Source organism: Lagopus leucura, unplaced genomic scaffold, assembly GCF_019238085.1.
Source record: "Lagopus leucura isolate 7727_CA_CO unplaced genomic scaffold, USGS_WTPT01 Super-Scaffold_73, whole genome shotgun sequence".
NCBI classification, from domain to species: domain Eukaryota; kingdom Metazoa; phylum Chordata; class Aves; order Galliformes; family Phasianidae; genus Lagopus; species Lagopus leucura.
In genome coordinates this window covers 26,702,580-26,727,079 of record NW_024962252.1, presented here as the reverse complement: position 1 = coordinate 26,727,079, position 24,500 = coordinate 26,702,580, and the positions used below count along the sequence as shown (strand labels likewise).

General features: G+C 41.6%; 1 protein-coding gene across 2 annotated transcripts; it reads right to left on the bottom strand.

Annotated features, from left to right (window-relative positions):
* Positions 1–830: 830 nt before the first annotated feature.
* MRAP2 (melanocortin 2 receptor accessory protein 2) lies at positions 831–15,576 on the bottom strand. Of its 2 annotated transcripts, none has more exons than XM_042892411.1 (6): positions 15,501–15,576; positions 14,716–14,878; positions 12,134–12,236; positions 11,174–11,322; positions 5,684–5,783; positions 831–1,224 (listed from the first exon to the last, which is right to left on the bottom strand). In XM_042892411.1, exons 4-6 carry the CDS (start codon positions 11,298–11,300, stop codon positions 831–833), a joined length of 621 nt encoding a protein of 206 aa, XP_042748345.1. In that variant the 5' UTR covers positions 11,301–11,322; positions 12,134–12,236; positions 14,716–14,878; positions 15,501–15,576. The 2 variants fall into 2 exon arrangements, with proteins under 2 accessions (XP_042748345.1, XP_042748353.1); XM_042892419.1 differs by lacking the exon at positions 15,501–15,576 and adding an exon at positions 15,028–15,230.
* Positions 15,577–24,500: the final 8,924 nt, after the last annotated feature.

Here is a 24,500-nt window from a genome sequence, read left to right as displayed (position 1 = left end):
CGGATGAATATTTTTCATCCTATTTCCTGTGATTTAACAATTGAATTCTGCACTTAATCAAACTGCAATCTCACATCAACAATAAAAATCACATTGATGCGTATAGATCAGTGGTTTCAGAGTGTCAATGAGCAACTGACAGAATGTTTCACTGAAGTACTATAACTCACACTGAAGTACCATAACTGCAGACTGCAATTTGCTTTATCTAGCCAGCAGCAGATGGTGTCATCAGTTTGTAAACTCTCTTACTGATCTATTGAAGATACAAGGTATTCCCTCTAGAAGCTTGCACACTGAGTCTTGCCTGTACTTAAAAGCAGGTAGGACTTAGCAGCAGGAGCTGATACCATGCAGGTGTCCATTCTGCTGCTCCATTTCAGATGTCTTTCTGGGATTGGCAGAAGCTGCTCCCCAAGGCTGCCTGCTTAGCAGTTGCTTCAGCTTCAGTTTGGGGTTACAGTTTTCTTGGTCGTCCCCAAAAACAGCCTTCAGCTTTCACAGTCCCCACAGATTATGGTATCATCAGAAGCTGGAGGTAGGCAGTCATTTAAAACCAAAACCAAATCCAAAACAAGACCAAAAAACGAAAACAAAAAAAACCACAACACAACAAGAAGAAAACCTAACACTGGACAAGAGGCTTAGACCACAGGAGGCACTGGAATTAAGCATTTGGTGTTTTAATTATCACGTGGACTGCTCTGTAAGCACAGCCATTCTTACATACAATTAAAAAAAAAAAAAAGCACATGCTTTAAATACCTTCTACCAAAATAGCCAGAAGGTGGAGAAGGGCTTCCGACTGGAATTTTTACCTTAAGAAATTTTCAGTCAAGGATCCGATGAGAAGCCTGCATGGCCATTTTGCTTTCTAAAACTCTAGGTGGCTCTGAGATGAGCAGATCATCCTCACCTAGTGAAGAATTCTGCTCAGTGTTCACGAAGTTAGGAATGTTAAATTTCGTAAGACAATTCAGGTCCTCCTCTAATGTTCCACCGCTCCTGGAAACTTCCTGGAAGTGGATATTACTCTCCAGATCTGGACCTTTCTGACTTTGTTGCGCTTTGTCGAGATGTTCCACTTCATTAATGCAGAAATGGAAAAGTGACCGGGACTCGTCAGCTATTTGACGAGAAAAGACTCTCTCCGACTCCAAAGGTCTTCCAAAATCTGCCACGAAGCTGTTCATCCGAAATCTTTTTTCAGAAGATTCTGTATTTCTAGGGAAAATAAAAGTACAGTGAGACACTGAATTTAGAATTATTGGCATTCTTAGCAGCATGTCTGGTTTCAGCAGTTATTATAACTAGGAAGAAAGAAAACCCTTCAGCTCATCTCTGAGAGTTACAAGCCAGCAGTGTTTATTATTTTCCACCGAAGCTACTTTAAGCCTTGATTTTGAGTGGTAATTTTCCATGGGAATAAGTTACAAATGCCAGCAGTCTTTAATGGCACTTCTAGTCATCAGTGTAATTCAATAATCTGCTCACACCACTGAATGAGCTCAGAACTACCGTACAGAATTTCCTCATAGAGCAAGCAGTAGAAGTTTAAAATAAACCTTTCATAGAAGGCTGTGAGAATAATCTTTCATAGCTGGAACCTTTCAGAGACATAGGCAACACTGCTGTCATTAAAGACATAATTTGGGTGGTCGATTGTCTAGATATCAAACCACCTTTCACATTGATCTCAGCCACTGACACTCAGATTTCCAAATTAGAAGAGTGCTGTAAGGACTGGGTGGCTTAAAATTTCAGAAACATAGCACGGGAAAGACATCTTGACATCTCTCTTTTCTGGAAGTGTTAGTTCTGCAGAACAGCTGCAGTCTACATAGATTTGTGAGAGGCCGTCAACAGCTGGGGGTGAGGAAAGCTCGAGGTAGATGATGAAGCTTTACAGATAGCAATACATTCTCTGTCAGCCTGGCTTTATATGCTGTCATCACCAAAAGCAAGTTATTTGCATCTGAAAGGCAGTAAAGGCTTTCAGAGATGAGTAGTGAAAAATGGAAACATTCTCAGGATAGAATTATTCTGCTAAGTAAGCATTGCTAAATTATATCACTAAGATGTGGACAAGTAGCAGATGCCACTGAAGCCAGATATTTGGACTCCTGAAGGTGCATGCAACACTTACAGACACAGGCTGAACACTCTATAGAGTCTGCTGGAAAAGTTAGCTTACAGGCTTCTGAAAGCCTCATCTGGCACGTACATAAATCTATCCCTAAAGCCTTCATGTACAGAGGATGCTCACCATCAGTCTTTCACTCAGAGTTAATCACAGAGATCCCTTCCATCCAAGTGCTAATTTACTTTCATTACATGAGGTGAGAATTAGAGCCTAACAAAAGCAGTTACATTAGACTTCAAATCAAAACAGCACTCCAGCTGGTGGAAACAGTGTTGGTTCATTCTGCATTTCAAAGTGAAGCGTGTAGAAGAAGCATAATTGTTAAACTGATGTGAGACTGGTGTAGACAAAAATCTGCTGTAAACCCAGCAGGAATCAAACTGGACAGAACAATGCTGCAGTAACCTTTGGGACAGATAACTGCAGTTACGTATTTATAAAGCACCACTCTGAATGTGAGTTGCTTCTACAGATCTGTGACAGAGTAAAGCTGGCAAGCACAGTAAGAAGAAACATTATAAGCTCACAGAGAAATGATTTAGGAAGAAAGCAAGTTCATAGTAAGGAAAATTCCTTTATAACCCTAAAAGCTGTGAAGGAGTAAAGGCTCACTGCACAGAAGGGCACCCAGGATTGGCAACGGCAGTCTGATCTCAGTGGATAAATAGAAGATGCAGATCAATTTTAAAATGACCAACATGTTGAGAATTCATTATGGAGAATAATCCTATGTGATCCTATCAGGAACACATTGTCTAGTATATAGTCATCTCTTGAGATTCTGAAATTCACATACACTGTTCCTCCTGTACTGCGAGGGACATTTTTTTTTTTACTAGACTAGAAACATTTATAGTCCTTCCCATTACAGTACTCAAACATACGTCAGTGTGTTCTATTTAGAAGATTCATAAAACAAGAAAAGCAGTCTCAAATCCCAGGTTTATATTTGGAGGACCACAGCAGGGAGAACAACCATTTGGACACCAAATCCCTACTGAATATTTGGGCCAAAAGGACTCTTGAGTCCCAGAAGTTATCAGCAAGAGCAGGATGGTGAACGCCAGCCATCTTCAGTGTCAAAGGTATTGAAAACCACTCAAAATGGTTGGTTCATTGGCAGTGAATAACACAGGGAACTAAGCTCCCTTTCTGGAATTTTCCAGCCTGCAGTGCCAGGCTCTGGTTGCTAGACACAGTATTAAGCAGATATGCAGAAAAAATGCTTTTTATTTTTTGCACAAGCTGTACTGTGCACCTACTAATTCAAGTGAACAGAAGAAGAGTGCTAAAGGCATCGTTCCTGTAACTGATTACATTTCTGCCTCTCCTCATCCATGCCCTGAACCTTTCTCCTGGGCTGAGGATGTTTCCAAACTTGAACATCTTGTATAATTTTAAGAAGTGTATGCTATCATACCCTTTTATATTGAGCCAAGAAAAGAGTACTACTAGAAAAGTCGGAGTACTCTATTTTGGATCCATCCATCTGAATCTCGTTACATTTATCTCTCACGTTAATGTTACTTTAAAGAACAGCCAGATTGACTTACTGAAGTCAGAGACATGTCTATCAATCAGGATGGCTTCCTCCTGAGACCATTAATATCTATTTCTTAAGGACAGCTGCAAGGCAGCCCACAAATGAAGCAGTGAGTCATAAAGAATCCAGTCAGTCCTAGAGACAGAAAGATGCAGGCAAAACAAACCCACAGTCTACTCTGTTTTCACCTTTTAGCAGGTATTTATGTTGTCCAGTCTTTATATATGTGTAGCAAAAAAAAAAGGCATCAATACCTCAATACTCTTAGCTTATTTCTGGATGCTCTATTTGCAGTACCATACATAGTAGGCTATAAATACCAAATCTAAAAAATAGTGCTCAAATTTGTTACAAGTGCCAATTTAGCGTATGTAGTAAGTGGGAAAATATTTGAGCATATAGCTTCTCAAGGCTGCAAAGGAATTTTAAAACACATATAGAAAGAAATTGAGTGGGGTTTGTTCAACAGCTGAAGAAAAGCATGAAGATTTAGACTGGAAGGGAACTCTGGAGGTCTTGAGTCCAATGCCTTGATGAAAGTAAGGCATGCCCAGGCTGCTTGAGGCTTTCTCTAGATGCAGAAGCTGAGTGGAGATGGAGGTTTCACAAACTCTCTAGACAATCTGTTCCCACAATACTGTGGAATTAACAAGTGCAGAAGATATCAAGCAGCCCTCTGTTACTTCAGAGTCCACTTTTAAAAGCAAACAATCATTTTGATAAATATCTATGTAAAATTATCGTGTATTTGACTTCATCACTTCCACTCCCATTAGTATCATGCATATGAGATATAAACTTGGATGTTTAATGAAGAAAAAAGATCTGCAGGGAAAAGAGCTAGAATTTACGTAAATTAAATATATTTGGTAGCATGGTGTGGCTTTATTTTTTTTTACTTGAAATAAAGCATGAAGAAAGCTAAAATACCAGCTACAAAATTCAGGAAGTCAGTTCTGGAAAGCTGAATTCTTATGCCTCTGCTTCTTTCTCACAGAAGCAGCAATGCACAGAAGCTCACAATTCTTGCAGGTCTTCTGTAACACGGTCCTGCCTCTAGAGATCTGCTATCACAAGCTTTCAGGCAGAGCCTACATTATGACTAAATAACACTGGGTAGAGAGAGGCAATTGCCTCTCACAATCAGCTTCTCATGATTACTACCTGACTGTAAGACCCTCTCACCCTCCAGTGAGCCTTTTTATTTCTACCTGATGAAAAGCAAACCCGAGAGGAAGAAATGTGAGTTCAGATGGGATACTGGCAGCTGTATGCTGCACAACTGCTTTAAGTATGAGACTTGCAGATAAATGCCTGAGCCAGGATATGGTCTGCATATACTTAGCAGCCAGAAGGAAGTGGAAAAAGGCTTAGATTGTGACTAAGAGGACTCTGGTGTTAAGAAGTATGGAGCTGGATCTGGTCTTCAGCATCTACTGCAATTTTTCAGCAGAAACCAAGACTCTTGGAAGCTTGTGACTACAGGGTAAGGGAACGTCTTGCTAATTCAATTGATAACTACATTTTGGACTTCAGCATATAAAACCTTCCAGTCTTCAACTGGTTAGTGTCTGCATGGCATTTTATTTGTATTCTCTCTGCCAATAGCCACGTTTCTCTGCTCCACTCATCATAAGGTGAGCTTAGTTTGAATTACCCCTGTTAGGTGGGGAGCAGTCATCCAAAGCCACATGTGGTTGGCAGCCTACCTACTGACTTCCTTTCAGCCTTGATGTGCATCCATATGGTAATTCCAGCTTCTTTACTGCATGCTACATACTACTTGCTAAATAGAGAATGCATTAACATGTACTTCTATAAAATTGCTCTCCTACAGACGCTTGGAACAAAAAACATTTTAAACAAAGACACACAGCAGCCTTTCCTAAGAATGGAGCAGAAAAGGGCAGTGCAGATCCAGCGCAACCTCAGCACTGGCACTGGTTGCTCATGGTCTGCTGAACACCAGAGGTGCCACATTCACTTTCCAGACTCACTCTTGATGTGGTGCTCCTGTCTTCGTCAGCAAGGTCAAAACAAAGAACATGAAGATGACAAAAACTGCAAGACCAACCCAAAATCCAATCACAATGGAATCTGTCAAAAAAGAGAAAACAATACGATCAGTATTTCACCTACACTTGCAGAAACTCTGCAGTCTGACTGCTAATTCCAAAAGATTTTTGCATCTTATTCCTGACTGGAAAAAAGGAGAAGGATGCCAAAGCCCTCCTTTGTAACCTGGATTTTACTTCTTTCTAGACAAACCAGAAACAAACTGAAAGAGTGAAGGGGCTGGGTTCTCCTGGCTGTTAAACTAAGAGCAGCTCCTTTTTTTATCCTTGGCCCATGTTCAAGCATTGCTTTGGAAACAATGCCAGTGCTAGCACAAAGATTAGAGGATTATTTGATTTTCAGCAAAAACCTCTGTCCCTGTAGCACTGAGTTACTGTTATTCTGAATGATTTCTCTTCTGAGACCACAAGGCTTCTAGTTTCTGATGGATCACTTAGGCCTAGGAAGATTTTGCTTCCTTTCAGTGGTGAAATAGAGGCTTCTAAAGTAAATGGAAACACAGATTTGCTGTTTGCTACCTTAACAAACATCAACAATGAACATCTAATTTTTGAGTTTCTGACTTTCATACAGAAAACTGTAACACAATGTCAAAGGAGTCAAACTAATTTGAACAAAAAGTGAAAAGAATCAATTAAAATGCAATAGCCTCATGCAAATGCAATTGCAGTCTGACTGTTATCCAGAAATGAAGCCTCTTAGAAGTAACCTTGTACATCTCTTCCTGCTTCATGGCAAGATAAAACACAGTTCATCCATTCTAGAGAAATAGCTGTCTAGCCCATTAAAAAACCTTCATGAGGAAGGTTCCAGACCAGCAATCCAGCAATCCAGCCCAAATGCTGTTATTACTGTTTTCCTATGTCCCATTAGGCCTCCCCTGCTCTAATAAAAGCCCATTGCATCTTATCCCACACTCAGTTCAAATAGTCTGCTATAGCTTCTGCCTGGGCTTCCCTAAAACGTGTGGCACTTGTCCATACGCAGAAAACATACTTACTGTTCTCATTTACAGCAAATGGATCTGTACATAAATCACCAGCACTATGTAAAACATATCTAAGTCTGCTTATGACTTCCCAGTAGACCTAACGCTGCTTCTGAACACATCTCAAAACGTTTAGTAACTTGATTAAGAGATGGTACAAGTGGGACAAACCAACAACAATCAGCTGGTAGGCATAGCCAAAATCTACAGAGCATGAAGCCAAAATGTGGTCTGGTCCAGGACCCACAGCCTGCAGGTGCTTTTTCACCTATCCTTCAGTTGGTTATTCTTAGTTTATGCAAATATGCAAACTGTCACTGTAAAGTTCAAACCATTAATGTAGGGGCATGCCAGAGAAAAGTCTTAGGACAATCTCTCTTTACACAGCTACTATTGAACGTCACAGATCTGCTTGCCCCACTGCAGCAGACAGAGCACACACTAACCAAAATATTGAATGCTCAGTCTCGCCCTTAGGACTAAATGAAGACTCCAGAAAACAGGAATTGGGTAACCTGCCTGCTGCTTGGCCCCAGTGGTTAATCATGCACCCGCTGTGAAACATCTTCCATGTTAAAGGAAGATCTGGAAACTGGAAATCAATTCAAACCATTTGATCTTTCTATGTGAAGTAGAAGTGTACCTGCTGTGACTCAACATTGTCTCCCTGTGAAAATACTTTATCACAATCAAGTCACACCTTAATCTCATTTTCTGATACACTAAGCAGGTTTAGCTTCAAGTCTCTCTCTGCAAGGCTTTTTCAATCTGTACTTTTCCACATCCTTTCCACTCAACATCTTTATAAAGAAACTGAAGGGCGATTCAGCTGTAGATCTTCACGATGAATGGAAAGTAGAGTGTGGTATAAATCACCCCATGCTGACACTTACCACATTTTTTAAAAAGGAATACTCCTTTTAGCTTCAAGCATAATGGTAAGAGATTATTTCTGCAAACCTGTGCATTATGAACCCTGAATTAGTTTCAGAATCATTTTGCAAGTTTAGTCTGTACTCAGTGTTTGCAGATGCATTTTTTTAACAAAAAGTATTAAAAAAGAAATGTTTTCTGTGTATTGGGTTGTTTTGTGAACACTTATCTCCACTGATCATTTTACCTCAGTTTTCTCTGCTTTCTAAAAACAAGCTTCTGAACTCCTTTTTATACAGAATCAAAGAATCACAGAATGGCCTGGATTGAGAAGGACCACAATGATCATCTGGTTTCAAACCCCCTGCTATATGCAGGGTCACCAACCACCAGACCAGGCTGCCCAGAGCCACATCCAGCCTGGCCTTGAATGCCTCCAGAGATGGGGCATCCACAATTTCCTTGGGCAACCTGTTCCAGTGCTTCACCACCCTCTGTGTGAAAAACTTCCTCCTAATATCCAACCTAAACTTCTCCTGCCTCGGTTTAAAACCATTCCCCCTTGTCCTATCACTATCCACTATCGCAAACAGTCTTATGTTTTACAGCCAGCTATGTGTCACCGCCAGCCTGAATCACCTAAACTGGAGTCCATACCCCTTTCAACTTTCCAGCATAAGTTACAGACATACATTAACATCCCTTCTCCAGTTTGGGTGGCATCTTTTCTTGTAGACTCCTTTCTAGGACAAAGATTTGAAAGAAATTTGGTAGAACTTGAATTCATACATCCACCAACATTCAAAGACCATTCTGCCATAAAGGCCCTTCCTGATCTCAGGGCAGAAGAATAAGAAGGGCTCTCAGCCATTTCTGATTTTCAGGCCAGACGAGTTGGTGTTTTCTGCATGAATGGCACCACAGATATTTTCTGTCTACGCTACAAACCTCCACACCACCTGCTCAGGTCTTTTATTCCCTTGCCTCCTTTACAACTCACTGTACAACACACAGATGAACCAACTGCACCCTTTTAACTTCACGCTGTAAGCCAGATCACCAAAGCAGAGCCTCTCTTGTTGCTTTCATGTCAGTTTTTTATCACTGATTCTGATTCTATCATTACAGCAGAACTTAGAATAGCACAGGTGATGAAGATGGAATATTCCCTAGTGGGAATATGTCTACAAAACCTCAACATTGCTATTTGTGGTGCCTGCCTCTAGAGAATTTAAGATTTTGTCAGCAAACACTGAAAATCACCTTGCACACAGCTATTCCAAATATTATGAGATTTAAGATTTCTTATACGGTTTGGAAAAAAAAAAAAAAAAACACCAAAAAAAAAAACCACTGTCAGTATTCGAAGTCTTCCATGACAATGCAATCTTAACGTAATCTCTTCTCCTCCCTCCTCCACAAGTTTCAATTTCTATTAAATTAAATGTCTGATCACGTTGCCTCCAAATTCAACAGGCCAAACTCAGCTGGAGTTATCCAGAACAAGAAACTTATTGATACGACATCATCAACACAGGCATAGGATGTATTTACTCGCACATTTTTATGAAACTAATATCAACCTGGTTGAGAATGCATGCAGTAACATAAATCCAACCTATCAGTAAAAAGTCACTGATTCAATACTTCTGTCAGCCTCTTTTTCATAAATGTATCACACTCTACCAGAAAAAAAAATGTTCCTTCTGTCCCAATAATAAGCGTGGTCCAGAACCCTCCTGCTCTACAAACAGCAGATAGGCACTAAAGATGAGCTACCATGCCCAGCATGGCAAACAGCTCAACGGCAATCCAAGATTTGGTTTGCCACTGGGCCTTCAGCAAGACAGAAGTAACTCCCATTTGTGTTTTTTCATCCTATACCACCCTGACACACAGAGCTAAAAACATGTTGTACATCCTCGAGCTCAAAGAGGGTAGGTTCAAGCTCAGAGAATGTACATTTAGGTTAGATAGAAGGGAAAAGTCTTTTACAGTGAGGGTGGTGAGGCACTGGAACAGGTTGCCTAGTGATATGATGGATGCCCACACTGTCACTGGAGTGACATTACCAGTGACATTGTTACTGGAGACTTTCAAGGCAAGGCTGGATCAGGCCATGGGCAGCCTAATCTAGCTGTGGTGTCCCTGTTCATTGCAGGGGAGTTGGACTAGATGGCCTTCAGAGGTCCCTTCCAACTCTAAGAATTCAATGATTCTACACACATCAGCTAATCTGTAATAGAGTTTGGCCTCTGATTTGGTGGAGGAAGATAAGGAAGATAAGGAGGATAAAGGCAGATAAAATTAGAAACATGAGAAAAACTAATCTACATTTTTCAAGTATCTAACATTTGTAAAAATGCAGAGAGTAAGCATCAGATTTTTGTAAATTGTAAAAACCAAAATTGTAAAGGTAAACTACAATTTGGGCCAAAAAGCAACTTTTGCTCCAGTTCTTGTCTTCTAGGCATGTTAAAAACTTCAGCAAGTTCTTCCTGACTCTCCCAGTACCATGCAAAACTCTCCCAGCTGTGCAGAAGCAAGGCAGACAGGCCTTCCTGGGCTACCAGCTGCCACTGCAAGCACTCCTTTCCCCAGTCTGAATCCTCATCGTGGTAAGCAAGACATGAAGTGTGCACCCCACCACAGACCAGTGCTCCAGTACTGGATGGGGACCCTTCCTCACTACTTCAAAGACTGGTGCTCAAACTCTTGCCCAGGGTACTCAGCTCAGAAGCAGTGGAATAAGATGGTTTGCTTATCTTTGGTAAAGTGCATGCAATGCATTCCATAGTTTTGAGTTAGTTTCTGGGCTTTTTAGTTGTTGTTTTTTGTTTTGTTTTGGTTTGTTTTTTTTGTTGGTTTTTGCTTTGTTTTTTAATTAAAAACCTCCTTCCCTCCATCTCAAAAAACAAATTTTCTAGAAGTCAAAGCTATTGAAACTAACCACTGTTATGCACTAGCTTGTCCCAGTTAAATGATCTCCCAATTTCTACACATATGTTTCATTTCTCTGGTCTCTGTCCTCCACTTTTTACTTGTACAGTTATTAAGCAGCTTCAGCATTTGGATGACACTGAATTTAGCAGAAAAATTTCTTCCATAAAGAAATTCCTAATAAGTTTCTTCAGAAAAAAGATTTTTCTTTTTTTAAGTCTCTGAAAGTTTGAAACTTATTTTTTAGGAAATAAAATCGAAAGCAGTAAGGCTGCCCATTAATGCCTTTTTTGCATTAATGGGAACAGGAACAGAATAACATGGATCATAGCAAGCAGTAACAAGATGTAACACTTCAGTTCCTAGAAGTGTGATAGTCCCCAGTAATAATGAATTTCTAATACAGTCAAGAAACTCACAGTGTTCCTATACATAAGGAAAGCAGTCAAAACAAACAAACAAACAAACAAACAAAACTACAATAATCTAATAAACTATTTGTTGAAAAAATTTGGAGAGATTTCAGCACAATAATCACTTATAAGTGAAGAGCAGGAATTTTAAGATGGGGAAGCACAGCTGAAATAGAGCACATATGTACTGAACTTACATTTATGAGCCTTCAGGCCTTCAAATGACACTGGTCCATACTCATAGTACTCATACTCCCAGGTGTAATCAGAGTTAGACAAGGCCTGCTGGGAGGTTCTGTTAGAAATCAACCTCAGGGCAGACATCTCGCACCTAAATAAATATATCCTATGGATATGAAATGCATTAGTAAAGAAACATATGTTTCTAACACAGCTTTGATTTTAGAATCATATCTTTGATTTTCAATGCCTGTATAAGTGTACAAAGTATCAAAAACAGGCTTCTCAGAATATAATTTTTATAGTTGAAAAAGTACTGAATCCCAAAGACTACCATCCTTGGCAGCTTTCAATGAATGCTGCCATGGGAATCTGTGTGGAGAAGTGACCAGAGTGCCAAGCTCAAAGTGTTACATCATTCGTACAAAGTCCAGCTGGCACCCTGGAATAACACTCAGTTACATTTTCCTTAAAGAGCCAGACAGTGAGTCAGAACGCATTGGCAGCAAGCTCATGGATTACCTGAGGGACAGACAAAAGGCTGAAGGGCAGATTGATCTTCAGAGGGACCCAGACAAGCTGGAGAATTCAGCTGACAGGAACCTGAATTAACACAAGTGCAGTCAGCGCGTCAAGAGAAGAATTTCTTATTCTCTATTCAGCACTGGTGAGACTGCACCTGAGGGACCATATCGTAAGTAACTGGAAGACATGGACATATGCTAGAGTCAGTCCAAAGGAGGGCCACCGTGATGGTCAGGGAGCTGCAGCAAAGGATGCATGAGAGGCCAAGGGAATTGGGTTTGCTCAGCCTGAAGAAGAGAAGGCTCAGAGGAGACCTTAGTGCTGCCCTACTGTCAAAGTCATGGTCAGAGGGCAGAGGGTAGACTGGCCAGATGTGGACAACAACAGTGCAAGAGGCAACAGATACAAGTTGATTTGTGGGAAATTTCAGTTCGACATGAAGAAAAATTTACCTGATTTAATTGAACATGCTTTGAGCAGGAGATCAGACCAGATGACCACCAGGGGTCCCTTCCAACCTAGATTTTTCTGTGTGAGAAGCGTTTCAATGTGCCGCTAGAGAAGGAAAATAAGACAGGAGTGATTTTTCCCAAAGATCAACAAGAACTGAATCCAACACTTATCATCATTAAAGTTAGCCTAATAGACATTCTGTCATTACAATACTGCAACACTGCACTAGGAATGTGCATTTTTCAGAATGTTAGACAGTTCTACACACATCAGAAGAAAGCACGTCTTTGCACAACACTTGCTGCAGCAGCTGGAATCAGAACACCTGTAATAAATAGCTTTATTATAAAATAGCATTCCATAAGAAACTGTTCAGTGCTCTTCTAAAAGCAAATTGAGCTTTGGGTAATTTTGCATTCAGTTAAAGCCCAGCAGAATGAAGACTTCATGCAGTGTGTAAAACTAATGCAGTTAGCTGTCCTCTGGACAAGGAAACCCCACAGAATACAACTTCAAATATGGATAAAACTTCTTGGAGAAACAAAAAGAAGAAAATAGAGGTCTCTAAGTAACCATGTCACTCAAAACAGCTGAAACTTCAGTCCTTCCATTAGATTGAGTAAAGCTGTGTGCAAGTAAAGGACATTGTTCAAATGCTGGAAGGGCCACGTATAAAGAACAGCAATGGGGCACAAAGTGAGGAACACATATTCACCCAAAAAATACAAGCAGACATCCAAGCTGTTTAAAAAGAAACAAAAAAAGGGTTCTCCTTCTGTAATAGTAAGTGAAAAAATATATAAAGCAATAAATAGGCCTTGTTTTCAAACTCAAACCAGTTTAGTTTTCAGCACTGGCAATTCACCCCACATTTATTTGTATAAGGACAAAGTGCTTCACATTAACCTCACCCTCCTTCAGCCTCTAAGAAAGCCCCCAGATGGATAAATAGCATGAAACACAGAAGGCCAGAAATGAAGAAAGGTTACTGCTTATAATGGACAATCCAGTTCATGGCCCAGCATCTTCATATGTCTGATGGAAGATGACAGGAAAAAGCGAACACTTTTATGTACTTGTGTTAACCAGGGAAGTTCTTCCCTTGCTTTCTCAGTGAGAAAAACTTCCCCTATTTTCTGGAACCAAAGAGGATATCTAATCAAGCTTTAGATTTGCTTTTAAATTCAGCTGAGTTAGCTGCTGCTTTCTGGGAGAAGCAAATGGCACAAAGGGAAAACTATGATTCTTGTCCTAATTTGTTCTCAGCACAGTTGTCTCTTGCTAGATTCTGCATTTCATTTTTGTGACTAACCCCTGTGGGTTCCCATCATCTTTTCCCCTTCTCCTCAATGTTTTCTCAATGATGCATCTCTTGCCAAATTTTATTATACATTCTGTCTAAGCCTGCTTATCTCTTTAGGAGCATTTTAGAGAAGTCTTTCACTTAAATATTTTTCACGCAGCTTCTTCATTGTTACCTTCTCTCTTTCAGTATTATAATAAAAGCTGAACCGGAATCTGCAGTCAGAAAATTTCAGCATAGGTTACCTGAAGAGTCAGAAAAATGCTGCTGCTTCTACCTCAAAAACAAGCAAATGGGATTAATTGGGCCACATGCAGGTCTCTCTCCCCCTCCCTCTCCAACTAATCACTATTGTCCATTTATGGTCTACTTGGAGAAGAGTCACTTCTACAGCACCAAAAATTTGTCCTGCTTCAGCTGTAGGTTCAGACAAATAGCTTCAGCGTATCGCCACTGGCTAAAAGCATTTCTATGCTTACTTCTGTTGTAAGCACTAAGCCACTATCAGAGAGAGCTAACTGAAATTTTGGCCACCAGCTCCCAGGGTAATCTGCAGGGTGAGCTAGCAGCCTGCTTCATGCATCTGCAAGGTGCAGTGGGACAGGGAAGGAATCTGGATTCCAGATAAGGGATTCTAAGAAGGAATTTCCCCAGGAAACAGTCAAAAACTTTTTTTTCCCCGAAGTAGACAGCAGTGATACATCCCCCAGCTCCAAAGCATGACAGGGAGCTCCGCTGAGTGGCCTTGCTGAATTTGTTTTGTTTTTTTCTGTAGAGGCCATAAGGAGTTAAGGCAAACACCAAAGTCCCTCTGTTACCTTCAGTGTGTACCAATGCTGGCAGCCTTCCCTCACCGCGCTTCATTACTTTCAGGAGCAAATAAATGAGCAATAAAAAGCTTCATTTGCTCTCTCAAGGAAACCCAAAGTGAAGCCATGCTCTGTGCCACCAACCAGGAGATGCAAGCAGGTTAGTCACCTGTCAGTAAAAGGGCAAATCCTCATGGCCCTCTTCTGGAGCACTGGCTTGGTCTCTCTGCAGACTAAAGGATGTCAGCAGGTGGCTGCAGCTCCTGGAATTCAGTTATGCCTTCATGAGAACTTGTTCAGAGCCTTTGTCGAAGTTTGTAAGGTCTCAGCTGCCTGCCAGTGGTACACATGGAAGCTATTTCAACTCTGCAGATCTATCTCTGCACAAAATCCACATCTCTGAACTGCAGCTGGACTATTTGCATCACTCTGGATATCATCAGCAAATCTGCTCTGCACAACCACTTACCTTTCACACAGACACCAAGGTTCTCTGAAACTGGACACACACCATGTCTGAAGCACAGTTTCATGGTGTAAGCTGCCACTGGGGCCACCAAGGCAAATCTGATTTTGTGCACATCTGGAACTGGCCTTGTATGTAACCAGCAACAACCACCTCCAAATCTGACCTGCACACACAACAGTAAATTTATGCAGACTGATCAATCTACTTCTTCATATCTGAAGCAAGATAAACTACCAGTGAGGAAGATGCAAGAAATGAGGCACATTTTCAATCAAAAACTACATCAATTTTTCATGTTTCCATTCTGCTTACCGGTACAGAGTCTGAAAACTTGATCGACTTCCGGCCCCTTGCAAACAATGAACATCCCAGAAGTCAAACATGCACAGAAAGCAACAACATTTCGAACTGAGCAGTCCAAGGCTAAGTAAGCTGGTACATCAGTTCCATAGGCTAGGCAGGGCAATTAAACCAGAAGCTGCTGGCTACAGGAAGTTAATAACTCAGGCTGTTCCTGTGCCCTGAGTCCCCATAATAACAGCAATATTCCGGGGGGCAAAGGAACCAGCCTTCATCAGCACTGCACTGCTTTTCTCCAGCCCAAGGTCTAAGAGATGCAATCACAAAGAAGACAATGAGGAAATGAAGCACAAACGTAGCGACTCTGCTCTGCATGAGCTAAAACACACAGAACCCAGCTTTCTACAGCCCTAACCTATGGCTATTGTTTTGAGCAAGCTCTGCCACTTTCAAGCGCAGATGAGAAAGGAGTTTGCAGGAAATACTTAGCCAAATGGTCTGTGCTTCTTTGCCAATTCACAAGATCCTAAATGTGCAGGACTTGAGGTGCAGCTCAAGGTCTTGTATGAGAAATATCCAATCTTCCTGCCTGCAACTAGAGAAGAAAGCAAGCAATAAAAATTCAAAATTTAGTAAGAAAAAAAAAACAAGATAATTGAAAACTGTACAATCAGAAATCAGTGCTAATCTCAAGTGCACAGCACCTGGGACTTATCTTTGAAGGAAATGAACTGATGTTAATAGCTCATGAAAAGCATCATTTGCACGAGCTATTGCATGAAAGCAGTAAGAATGGTATTGGACTCATCACAGGAAGACTTTCTAACAATGGTAAGGAAAAATCACTGTTTTAGTCACTGCTTATCCAGGGAACTAAGGACAAGAAATGAAAAATTGCAGACATCTGTACTGCATACTGCTGTATTATACCTCACATAGCATACATTTTAATATCCTTACCATTGTCGAGTGTAAACTAGACTCCAGTAACAAAGTGCTCATACAACATGCATATGAATTACCAACAAATACATCTAGTTTTCCTTGAACACTTCATGTATTGTGGAGCTTTGCTGCAGCGTAGGAGGCCTCCACACCGCTGTGTACAGTTTGCATGCAAATTGCATTGCTGCCATTTGTGCCTAGTTTAAAAGCAATTACTGTATGAATTTAAAGTAAAGTTTAACATATGAAAGACAGAAACAGTTGGCTAAGTATTTTCCTAAAAGATCATAAACATGTATGCAAACACCAGTGCCCACTTATCAGCTCTGCTCAGTAGGGGCCACCTCAAGATGGGCAGAAAAACATACAAAATCATATTGCACTGCACTCACAGGCAACTAATGGATTTGAGAAAAAGTTGATACCTTGCATGCTCACTTTTAAGTCTTGTCTTTGAAGAAAGCTAAATTGTACCTAATGAGATATCATAAAAGCTATATATTCCTTCTATTCTTAAAAAGTTTCAATCTTGAGCTGATAATAAAGGTACAGGGAATTGTCAGAGTTAGCAGAGAGCATTGAAGCAGCTAGCTTAGTTTAAATGTGGTACCAAAAGCCTGAAAAATTACAGCCAGAATAGACAATTCTAAGACAGCATTATCTACAACCAAAAAAAAGAGATATTAGCCATAATTCCATGTATTTCCTGCAGCCAGGACAGGACTTTACATTCAACCTATCTTCACGCTTCAAAGCCTAGCTTCAGTTGAGTTCAAAAACCATATATCAGATTTTGCCATCCTGAGTGTCAAAATGAAGTATTACAAGTGTCCACACTTCCACCCAAATAATAAATCTCCACAAAAAACACACAATTTGACAGCTGTTTTAGTCACAGTAGAACAAGACTAACTCTTCTTTCCAAGCAAAGGCTGTTTTTCTAAAGAAAGAAAACCATATCGGAACAACAGGTTCTAATTTCAGAGCCACTGTAAAGAGCAAGGGCAATCCTTCCAGCTATTCATTGACAGCCCAACCCCTCCATTGCACAGCACTGACCTTATGAGAAGCAGCAGGCTCACAAACACAGCACAGCTGTGGCTGGAGGAGAGCTCCAGGTCCACCTGTGTCCCCATCCTCTCAGTCCTGCACATATGGCAGCTCCACAACTTCAGGTCCTTCAACACTAGTCACACTAGGAAAAGCCCTACCAGGGAGCCATAAACCACTGACATCTTTTCATTCCTACATTTGTACAAATGCTGACAGAAAGGTACAGGCACTCAACACCTCTCTGAAAGGACAACTTGCTAGTACCTCAGCAGCTTAGAATTCTGCTCATTTTTAATCTTCTGCACTACAGCTTGTTTGGCTTTAACCCTTCAGTAAATATAGATAGAAGTCCCAGGCTGAGCTGTTACAGAAAAGCCTCAAGCATGTCCAACAAGGAGGTCAGAGGGAGCCATGCAGGAAGGTTGCAGAGGACCTGCCCTGAATGCATTGGTTTGGGCAGCATTATTTTCCTCAGTTTTCAAAACTAAGCTCACTTGGCAAAGAAGTCTTAATTTTTCTCCTAATAAATGCTTATTTTCACCCTCAGCTCAGAGCTCTGTCTTGGTTGTGCATCAATGAGAAAGATCAATGAAGCACCAGAGCTGAAAAGCAGAGTGGGTCTCTAAAGCCACCATCTCTGGGATGCAAAGCAGTGCTTGATCTTTTCAGTTTGAAAAGTCACTGAGGCATTATGTTTCTTCGAGAACAAAATAAAATAAATAACACAGCTTCTCTTGTAAACTTCCACACTGGGATGTGGAATGTGTTCTGAACTCCTGCAGTTCACCACCAACGCAATCAGCGAACGTTTCCAGCAGCCACTGAAATTGAATGTCTTTGAAAGGGCAGACTGGCTCAGAGTTTTTTCAAGCCAGAAATGTTTTTACCTGCCTTTACATATAAGCCTTCACTCTGGTGCTATGGAAGAGGCAAGCAATGTACTGTAGTGCCTCAAATACAATTTCAGGTAAATACTTCCAAGCACACATCCGAACACTGTCATCCTACTCCCCATCTCATCCCAGTGATGCACCAGGCTACAAACAAGCAACGAGAGCCCAAGGAAACAGCAGCACAGCCAGGACCCACTGCAATGAGAATGCACAACAGAGCTTTAATTTATTTGTGTTCAAAGCTTGCTGGTAACATCTCACACCACTGGCTTGGGGACTGGAAACTTGATTTAAACTGCAAGAGTATCGTCTGAGCTTAACCTTAAAACCTCTTCTACCACGACGAGTGTGGTAGATGAACAGAGACAGAATAAGCGCAGAACTCTGCCCAGCTCTTCTCACACACTGGATTTTTTGGTTGATGTATTTAACACTGTTTTGCCTGCGACTGATGCACTGGATTGCCTCATTACTTGAGGCTGATGGAAGCCCTCAGCCTGTAGGTCTGCTGCCTGCCTGTCCGCCTCCAGGGGTTGACTCCTGCCGTAGAAATCTGACTTAATGCTCTGATTAGGAACCTGAATCATAGAATGGTTTGTGTTGGAAGGAGCTTTTAAGATCACGTAGTTCCAACCCCCTGCTATAGGCAGGGACACCTCCCCCCAGACCAGGTTTCTCAAAGCCCCATCCAGCCTGGCCTTGAATGCTTCCACGGAAGGGACATCCACAACCTCGCTGGGCAAAACACCGATTTATTTCCGCCGTGGTCACGTAAATCTCCATCTCCGAGGGCTCGGAGGAGAGCAAAGGGAACCGCTCCCGAGCAGAGCGGAGCAGCCGTTTGGGAAGCGCCCGGAGCAGCTGCTCGGTGCTGTAGCGCAGAGCCAGGCAGCCGCTCTGACAGCACTGCCACTGCTAGACCAGAAAACTTTCTTTTTCCCGCCTTTCTTTCTTGCAGACATTCTAGGTTAGATTTTAAAGTTCGCTCACACGCTCATGAGTACGAAGGACAAAACTTTTTTATCCCATCCAAGCGGTAAAGCTTCCTACGGAAGCGGTACGTTTCCAGCTGATGCTTGCCTCTCCAGACACGGGCTCTGGAGGAGCCGATCGGAGGAGCGCGACAGCAGCCTTTCCACAGCCAACGCATCCCACAGCGCCGAAGCCGCCCCGAGCGTTCTGCAGAGACGAAGGCAGTAACCCCGGAGGCTCCCCTCACACACTCCCGCCGCCGCAGCGCCGCCCCTTCACAGCGCTGCCCGCCCCGCAAGCGCCGCGAGAAGCCCCCGCCGCCACACCGCCCGCCGCCGCCCTACCTGCTGTGGCGCCGCCCAGCGGCGGTGGCAGTAGCTGCAACACCGCACCAAACCGAGCCGAGCCGAGCCGCGCCCGGCTACAGCCAATGAATCAGCAGCGGCCGCGGCCCCCCGGCGGCATGGCACGGGCACGTGACGCGCCCGGACCAATAGGCGGCGCGGGCGGGAGCTGTCCTAGGTGCTTGCTGCGGCGCGGAGCCCACACCGACGCGTGGGCGGCCGCGGGCAGCCGGCGGGGCGGGAGCCGCGGTGTCGAGGGAAGGAGGAGAGGGGCGGCCGTTAGCACACGTTTTTATTATGCTTAACGGACGTTTCTGTATTTCAGTTTGCATCTGTTACTCACGTCCTGTCACTGGGTACCATGGGGAAGAATCTGGCTCCTTCTTCCTCCACCGGTAAGGGCGCACCAGTAAACACCTCAGAGCCAGAGCTAAGCAGTAGACACCAGTAAATACCTCAGAGCCAGGCTAAGCAGCCTCTCCTCAGACAGCAGCTGCTCAATCTTTGTGGCATTTAATCATCTTCACAGCCATCGAGTGGTCTTGCACAGCAGTCCAGCAGAGCCCTCACCCTGCTGTGGTGCTTGCCACTGAACTTCCTAGTGAGTCCTTGCAAGTGCACAGGCATTTATTCTTTAGCACCAGCCTCTCTTTATTGTTCAGACCCATTTGCCTTCCTGCATTTCACCGCAGGTCATCTACAAGTAAGGATATCAATGAAACCTCAGGTTTTCAACTCTTATTCTCTCCAGGCAAAGTTGTGATCTCAAACAGTCCTCTCACCTTCAACTCAGAAATATAAAACCAATGCTTATGCATCATCGCTATCAGAATCGAATAAACACAATGGAACCTCCCTTCTACTGATTTCATTGACATTTAAAAGGCAGCATGACTCAGGATTTTGTTGTATTTCCTAGGCTTAAAAACAACTTAGCACTCCAATTTCCTCCCCAGGAAGGAAGTTCCATGTAGTTCCATCACTTCCACTTCATCTCCTTTGATTTGGTCCTTCAAGGAAAGATTAGAGGCATCTAAATGCCAAATGCAGCAGGTGCCAAACAACATGAAAGAGCATCTAGATTTCCAAGCTGGACGTGGCTCCGGGCAGCCTGATCTGGTGGTTGGCAACCCTGCATATAGCAGGAGGGTTTAAACTGGATGATCACTGTGGTCCTTTTCAATCCAGGCCATTCTGTGATTCTATGATAACTAATGAGATTTGTAGTATTTTCTCATGTTCTTGTTGTCAGTTTCTCTTACTATTGGTGAAAATACAGAATTCATTATTTTTCTGTAACAGCAACAAAATAAACATGCTCTTTCTGGATGGAATGTGGAACTCCAGAGGCACAAACTCTTGAATAAAGATAAATCAGTGGGGTTTTCTAAAAGGCAAAGAAATTCTGCTGAGAGAAAGTGGAGAGCTGCATGCACTCAGATTGTGGCTAACCAGAATGAAAATGGAGCTTCATCTGCAGCATCTGCTCTCTTCTGGCTCTGCAACAGTGGCATCAGTCCAGTATACACAACAAGAAACTGCACTTACAATTAAAGCACAAATTGCAGATACATTGTCAACCAGTCCTTCTTGCTTGCCAGATTTTTAGATTCGTGTAGTCAGTCGCTGCCTGAGCTTTAGCAGCCACCTAAAAAACAAGCAAGCAAAAAAACAAACAAAAAAACACTGGAACTTAATCAGACTTGATACCACCACTTCCAAAAAAAAAAAAAAAAAAAAAAAAAAGGAAAAGAAAAAAGCAGTCTCGAAAGAGAACCTTGCAGTTCTTACATATCTCAGGTGGTTTAAATGAAAGGCAACAGTGGGACTTGCCAGGATCACTTACAATTAGTATTATGTTGCAAGAACAAAGTTGCTTGGATGTATTTCTATGTTTGTAAAAAAGTTATAAAGAAGCAAACTTAAACATATTTACCTTTTCTTTTTTTTTTTTTTTTTTTTTTTTTTCTGTACTGCACTCACAAAACTTCTCAGAGTTGCAGATCTGTGAAAAGGCTGCCTTAATGAGCTTTCCAGTGTTGTTGATGGCCAACCATAGCAAATTCAAGGCTTCAAGGTCAACAAAAAATTGTTTTCTTTTTTCTCTCAAAGTACCTCAAGTTCCACAATTTATTCAGAATAATAAATTTCTAGCATGCATTCGTTTTTTCTTTGTGTGACCTTCATTCTGCGCTCTCTCTACAACCTGAATGTTCTGAACTAGATTTTAATAACTAAAAAGACCATCAAGTAATGTTATGCCCAGTTTGCCACTCATAGCTGTTTAAAATTTGAACCAAATCTGACCCCGTCTAAACGATCATTGGCATCCTAATGTGATTAATTTTCTTACATGAGCACAATGCAGATACTACATGTAATTTGTCGTTATATTTAAGCACCAAATTTGCAATCTAATTTTAAGAATTACTTACAGTTGTTTGATTTGCCCTAATTCCCTTAAATATTCTTCTAGCAAGGCTTAAGCTTGGAAGAAACAAGCATCTCTTTTTACTGTCAGTGTTTGAAGCGTACAGCTCTCTTTGACAGACATCAAACATCCATAACTGAATCCTTGAACAGCTCTCTCACTCCAACACTTGCAGTTACCTCTCAGTCAATTTCAAATTATGAAAAGTAAGAATAAATTGCCTATGATACTTACAGTCTGTGCTTTAATGCCATGCCAGATTAGTCCTGTGACTGCCTTCATGGTCTTTTGCCCAGCTGTGGCAAGCTGTCTAGCCTACATTATCTCATCCAGACCTCTTAATTTGTTAGCACAACATTGCTCTTCTTTGGTATATTGGTCAACCATGAAATCTTTCCATCTGGCATATTTCACCCAAATTTTTGTAGCATCTTTCCTTGTTCCAGCCACAGTTCTTTTTTTTTTTTTTTTTTCTTATAGAAACAGAGGAAAAAAGCCCTCAATAGTTTTCTTCCATGTAAAAGAGGGAGGGGATGGATGAGAAGATTTCATTCCAAGAAATCCTAGGTATTGTTTTCTAAATATTGTGTTTGATATGAAGCAGCTTTATAACAGCAAAACTATTCATGAATCAAAGGCATTATACCCCAGTTCGTTCTTATGATTCTGTTATTCTTCAGCAAAATAATCTGTGATGCCCTCACAGCACTGCATCAGTATGCAAGAGCACCAAAATGCGCTCCATGGCATTGAAATTTATAAGCTACAGCATATAGTTCAAAGCCTTATCAGAATATCATGTTCACCCTCTGTATTGGGTACACCACAGTAACTAGTAGAAGTCACAAGCGTGGCTAACTGGCCTATGCAATAGCTCTTCCAGGTTATTCATGCTTTATTTTACGGACTGAGAATCAGATAAACATTGCTGCGATTCACTTTGTACTGAATCTGTTGTGGTGTGCAGAGGACCAGTTCTGCAGTAGAATCTGAAGCCACTGTATCTTTCAGATTCAGAACTCCCTAAAAAGGAAAGGTATCAGGAATCCTTACTTCAGTTATGCCTTCAGACATCAGCTCAGGCTTACAAGTGCTCACAGAATGCACCACTTATATTCAGGTGTCCCTGAAGCTGTCTGTGCCAAAGCTGGCAGAAGGAAATCTTTCCACTGGAAGTATCTCCAGGTTTCTGAGCGCAGATTTTTCTGCAGCTCTCTGTACTCCTTTCACAGATCCACATTCTGCACTTTGACAGAAAGGGCTGTCCTGCACGTCAATATTGGCACGCCACACAGGTATTAAGCCACAAGTTTTCGTTGACTTTAATTTCACCCAGTTCCCTGTTCTGTCCTGGTTCTGCCTCTTGCAGCTGAAATCACAGTTCAGGCAGGTGGTACATTCTCTCCCTGGAGGATAAATGGGAATGTTCTCAGACAGATGGATCACTGCAAAGACAAGAGATGAAAATGCTTCTTCATTCTCTCAGACACAAGAGTGATTATGTTCATTCATTCATTTGTTGGTCCTCTAAAAAAGCTGTCATTTTCTGATCACCCCTTACTAGAGGCAGGGTGTGAAGTTTCAGTGAAGCCTAGAATCTAGAGTATTTCTCTTCCTGTTGGCTATTGCTGTTGACTCCTCCTTAGTAGAGGAGAACACATAACCTACAACAGGTATCACTCCCTGTCAGAAATGTGTTTGGTCATAGAAAATCCACTATAACCTGTTCACTGCCATTGAAATTGCATCCTCAGAAATAGCTGAACCACTACACAATTCACCATAAAAAAGTCATTACACTACTTTCTGTGAGGCATCATTAGATAAATGAGAAAATGTATTTTGTTAGATAAACTGATATCATCAGAAGAGGCACAAAGCGCTGCTTCTGGACTGAAATAGAAGCTATATCCTCAAAGCTAAGTACTAGCTGAGCAAGATATTACCTTGATTGATATTAATCTGTTAAATGGTTTGGGAAAAAAGGTGGCTGATACATGTGAAATAGGGATTGATATTAGAAAGGGATGAGGCTGTAAGGTTGGTAGTTCAAAAAAAAACCCAAAAAACTACAACAAAAAAAACCCAACCAGCAAGTAGTGGTTAATCTCTTCTAGATCTCTAAGGCAGGAACCAGGGCAGGAAATGGGCAGAAACAGTAATATGCCTCGAAATGCCAATGTTCTTTTCAGTCTGTGCTTTTCAGTATAATCACAGCTATGAACTACATTTCCCAGACTCATCTGATTGTAGTAAATACCTTGAGGGTCACGAGGGAAGTGACAGGAGCACTCTGTGAAAATCTTGACAGTATGACAATAAGCAGGTATTTGTTCTGTACTGATTGCAATTTGGTTACCTCAAAATTCATACACATTCACACGCAACCACTTCTACAAGAACAGCAACTGGCCAATGCCAACACCTCAGACACTATGAGCAGGCACTGCAAAAGATTACATTCATTTAAGAAGGAATATATTTCTGGGGAGGCCCTTAAATACCATTTCCTGTATTACAAAATAATCCCTGTTTATGTGCAGTTGTGATCTAGAACTCTACTGGCAGATGCATGAAAAAAAAATGCAATCAAAAGTGAATCAGCATCTATTAAGAAAGAAACAGCCCTTGAAGGGAAAAATCACCTCCCTGCCTCAAGGTGATTGATAGGGACTCCTAAATTGCTAACAGTTTTCATTTATTTTAGGCATTTAAAATACCAAACATAACCTTAGAACTCATACCTCATTTCACCTCCAATGGAAGTCTTGCTTTCTAACAGCTTTACTGCTTAAAAATAAAAATAAAATAAAATAAAATAAAATAAAATAAAATAAAATAAAATAA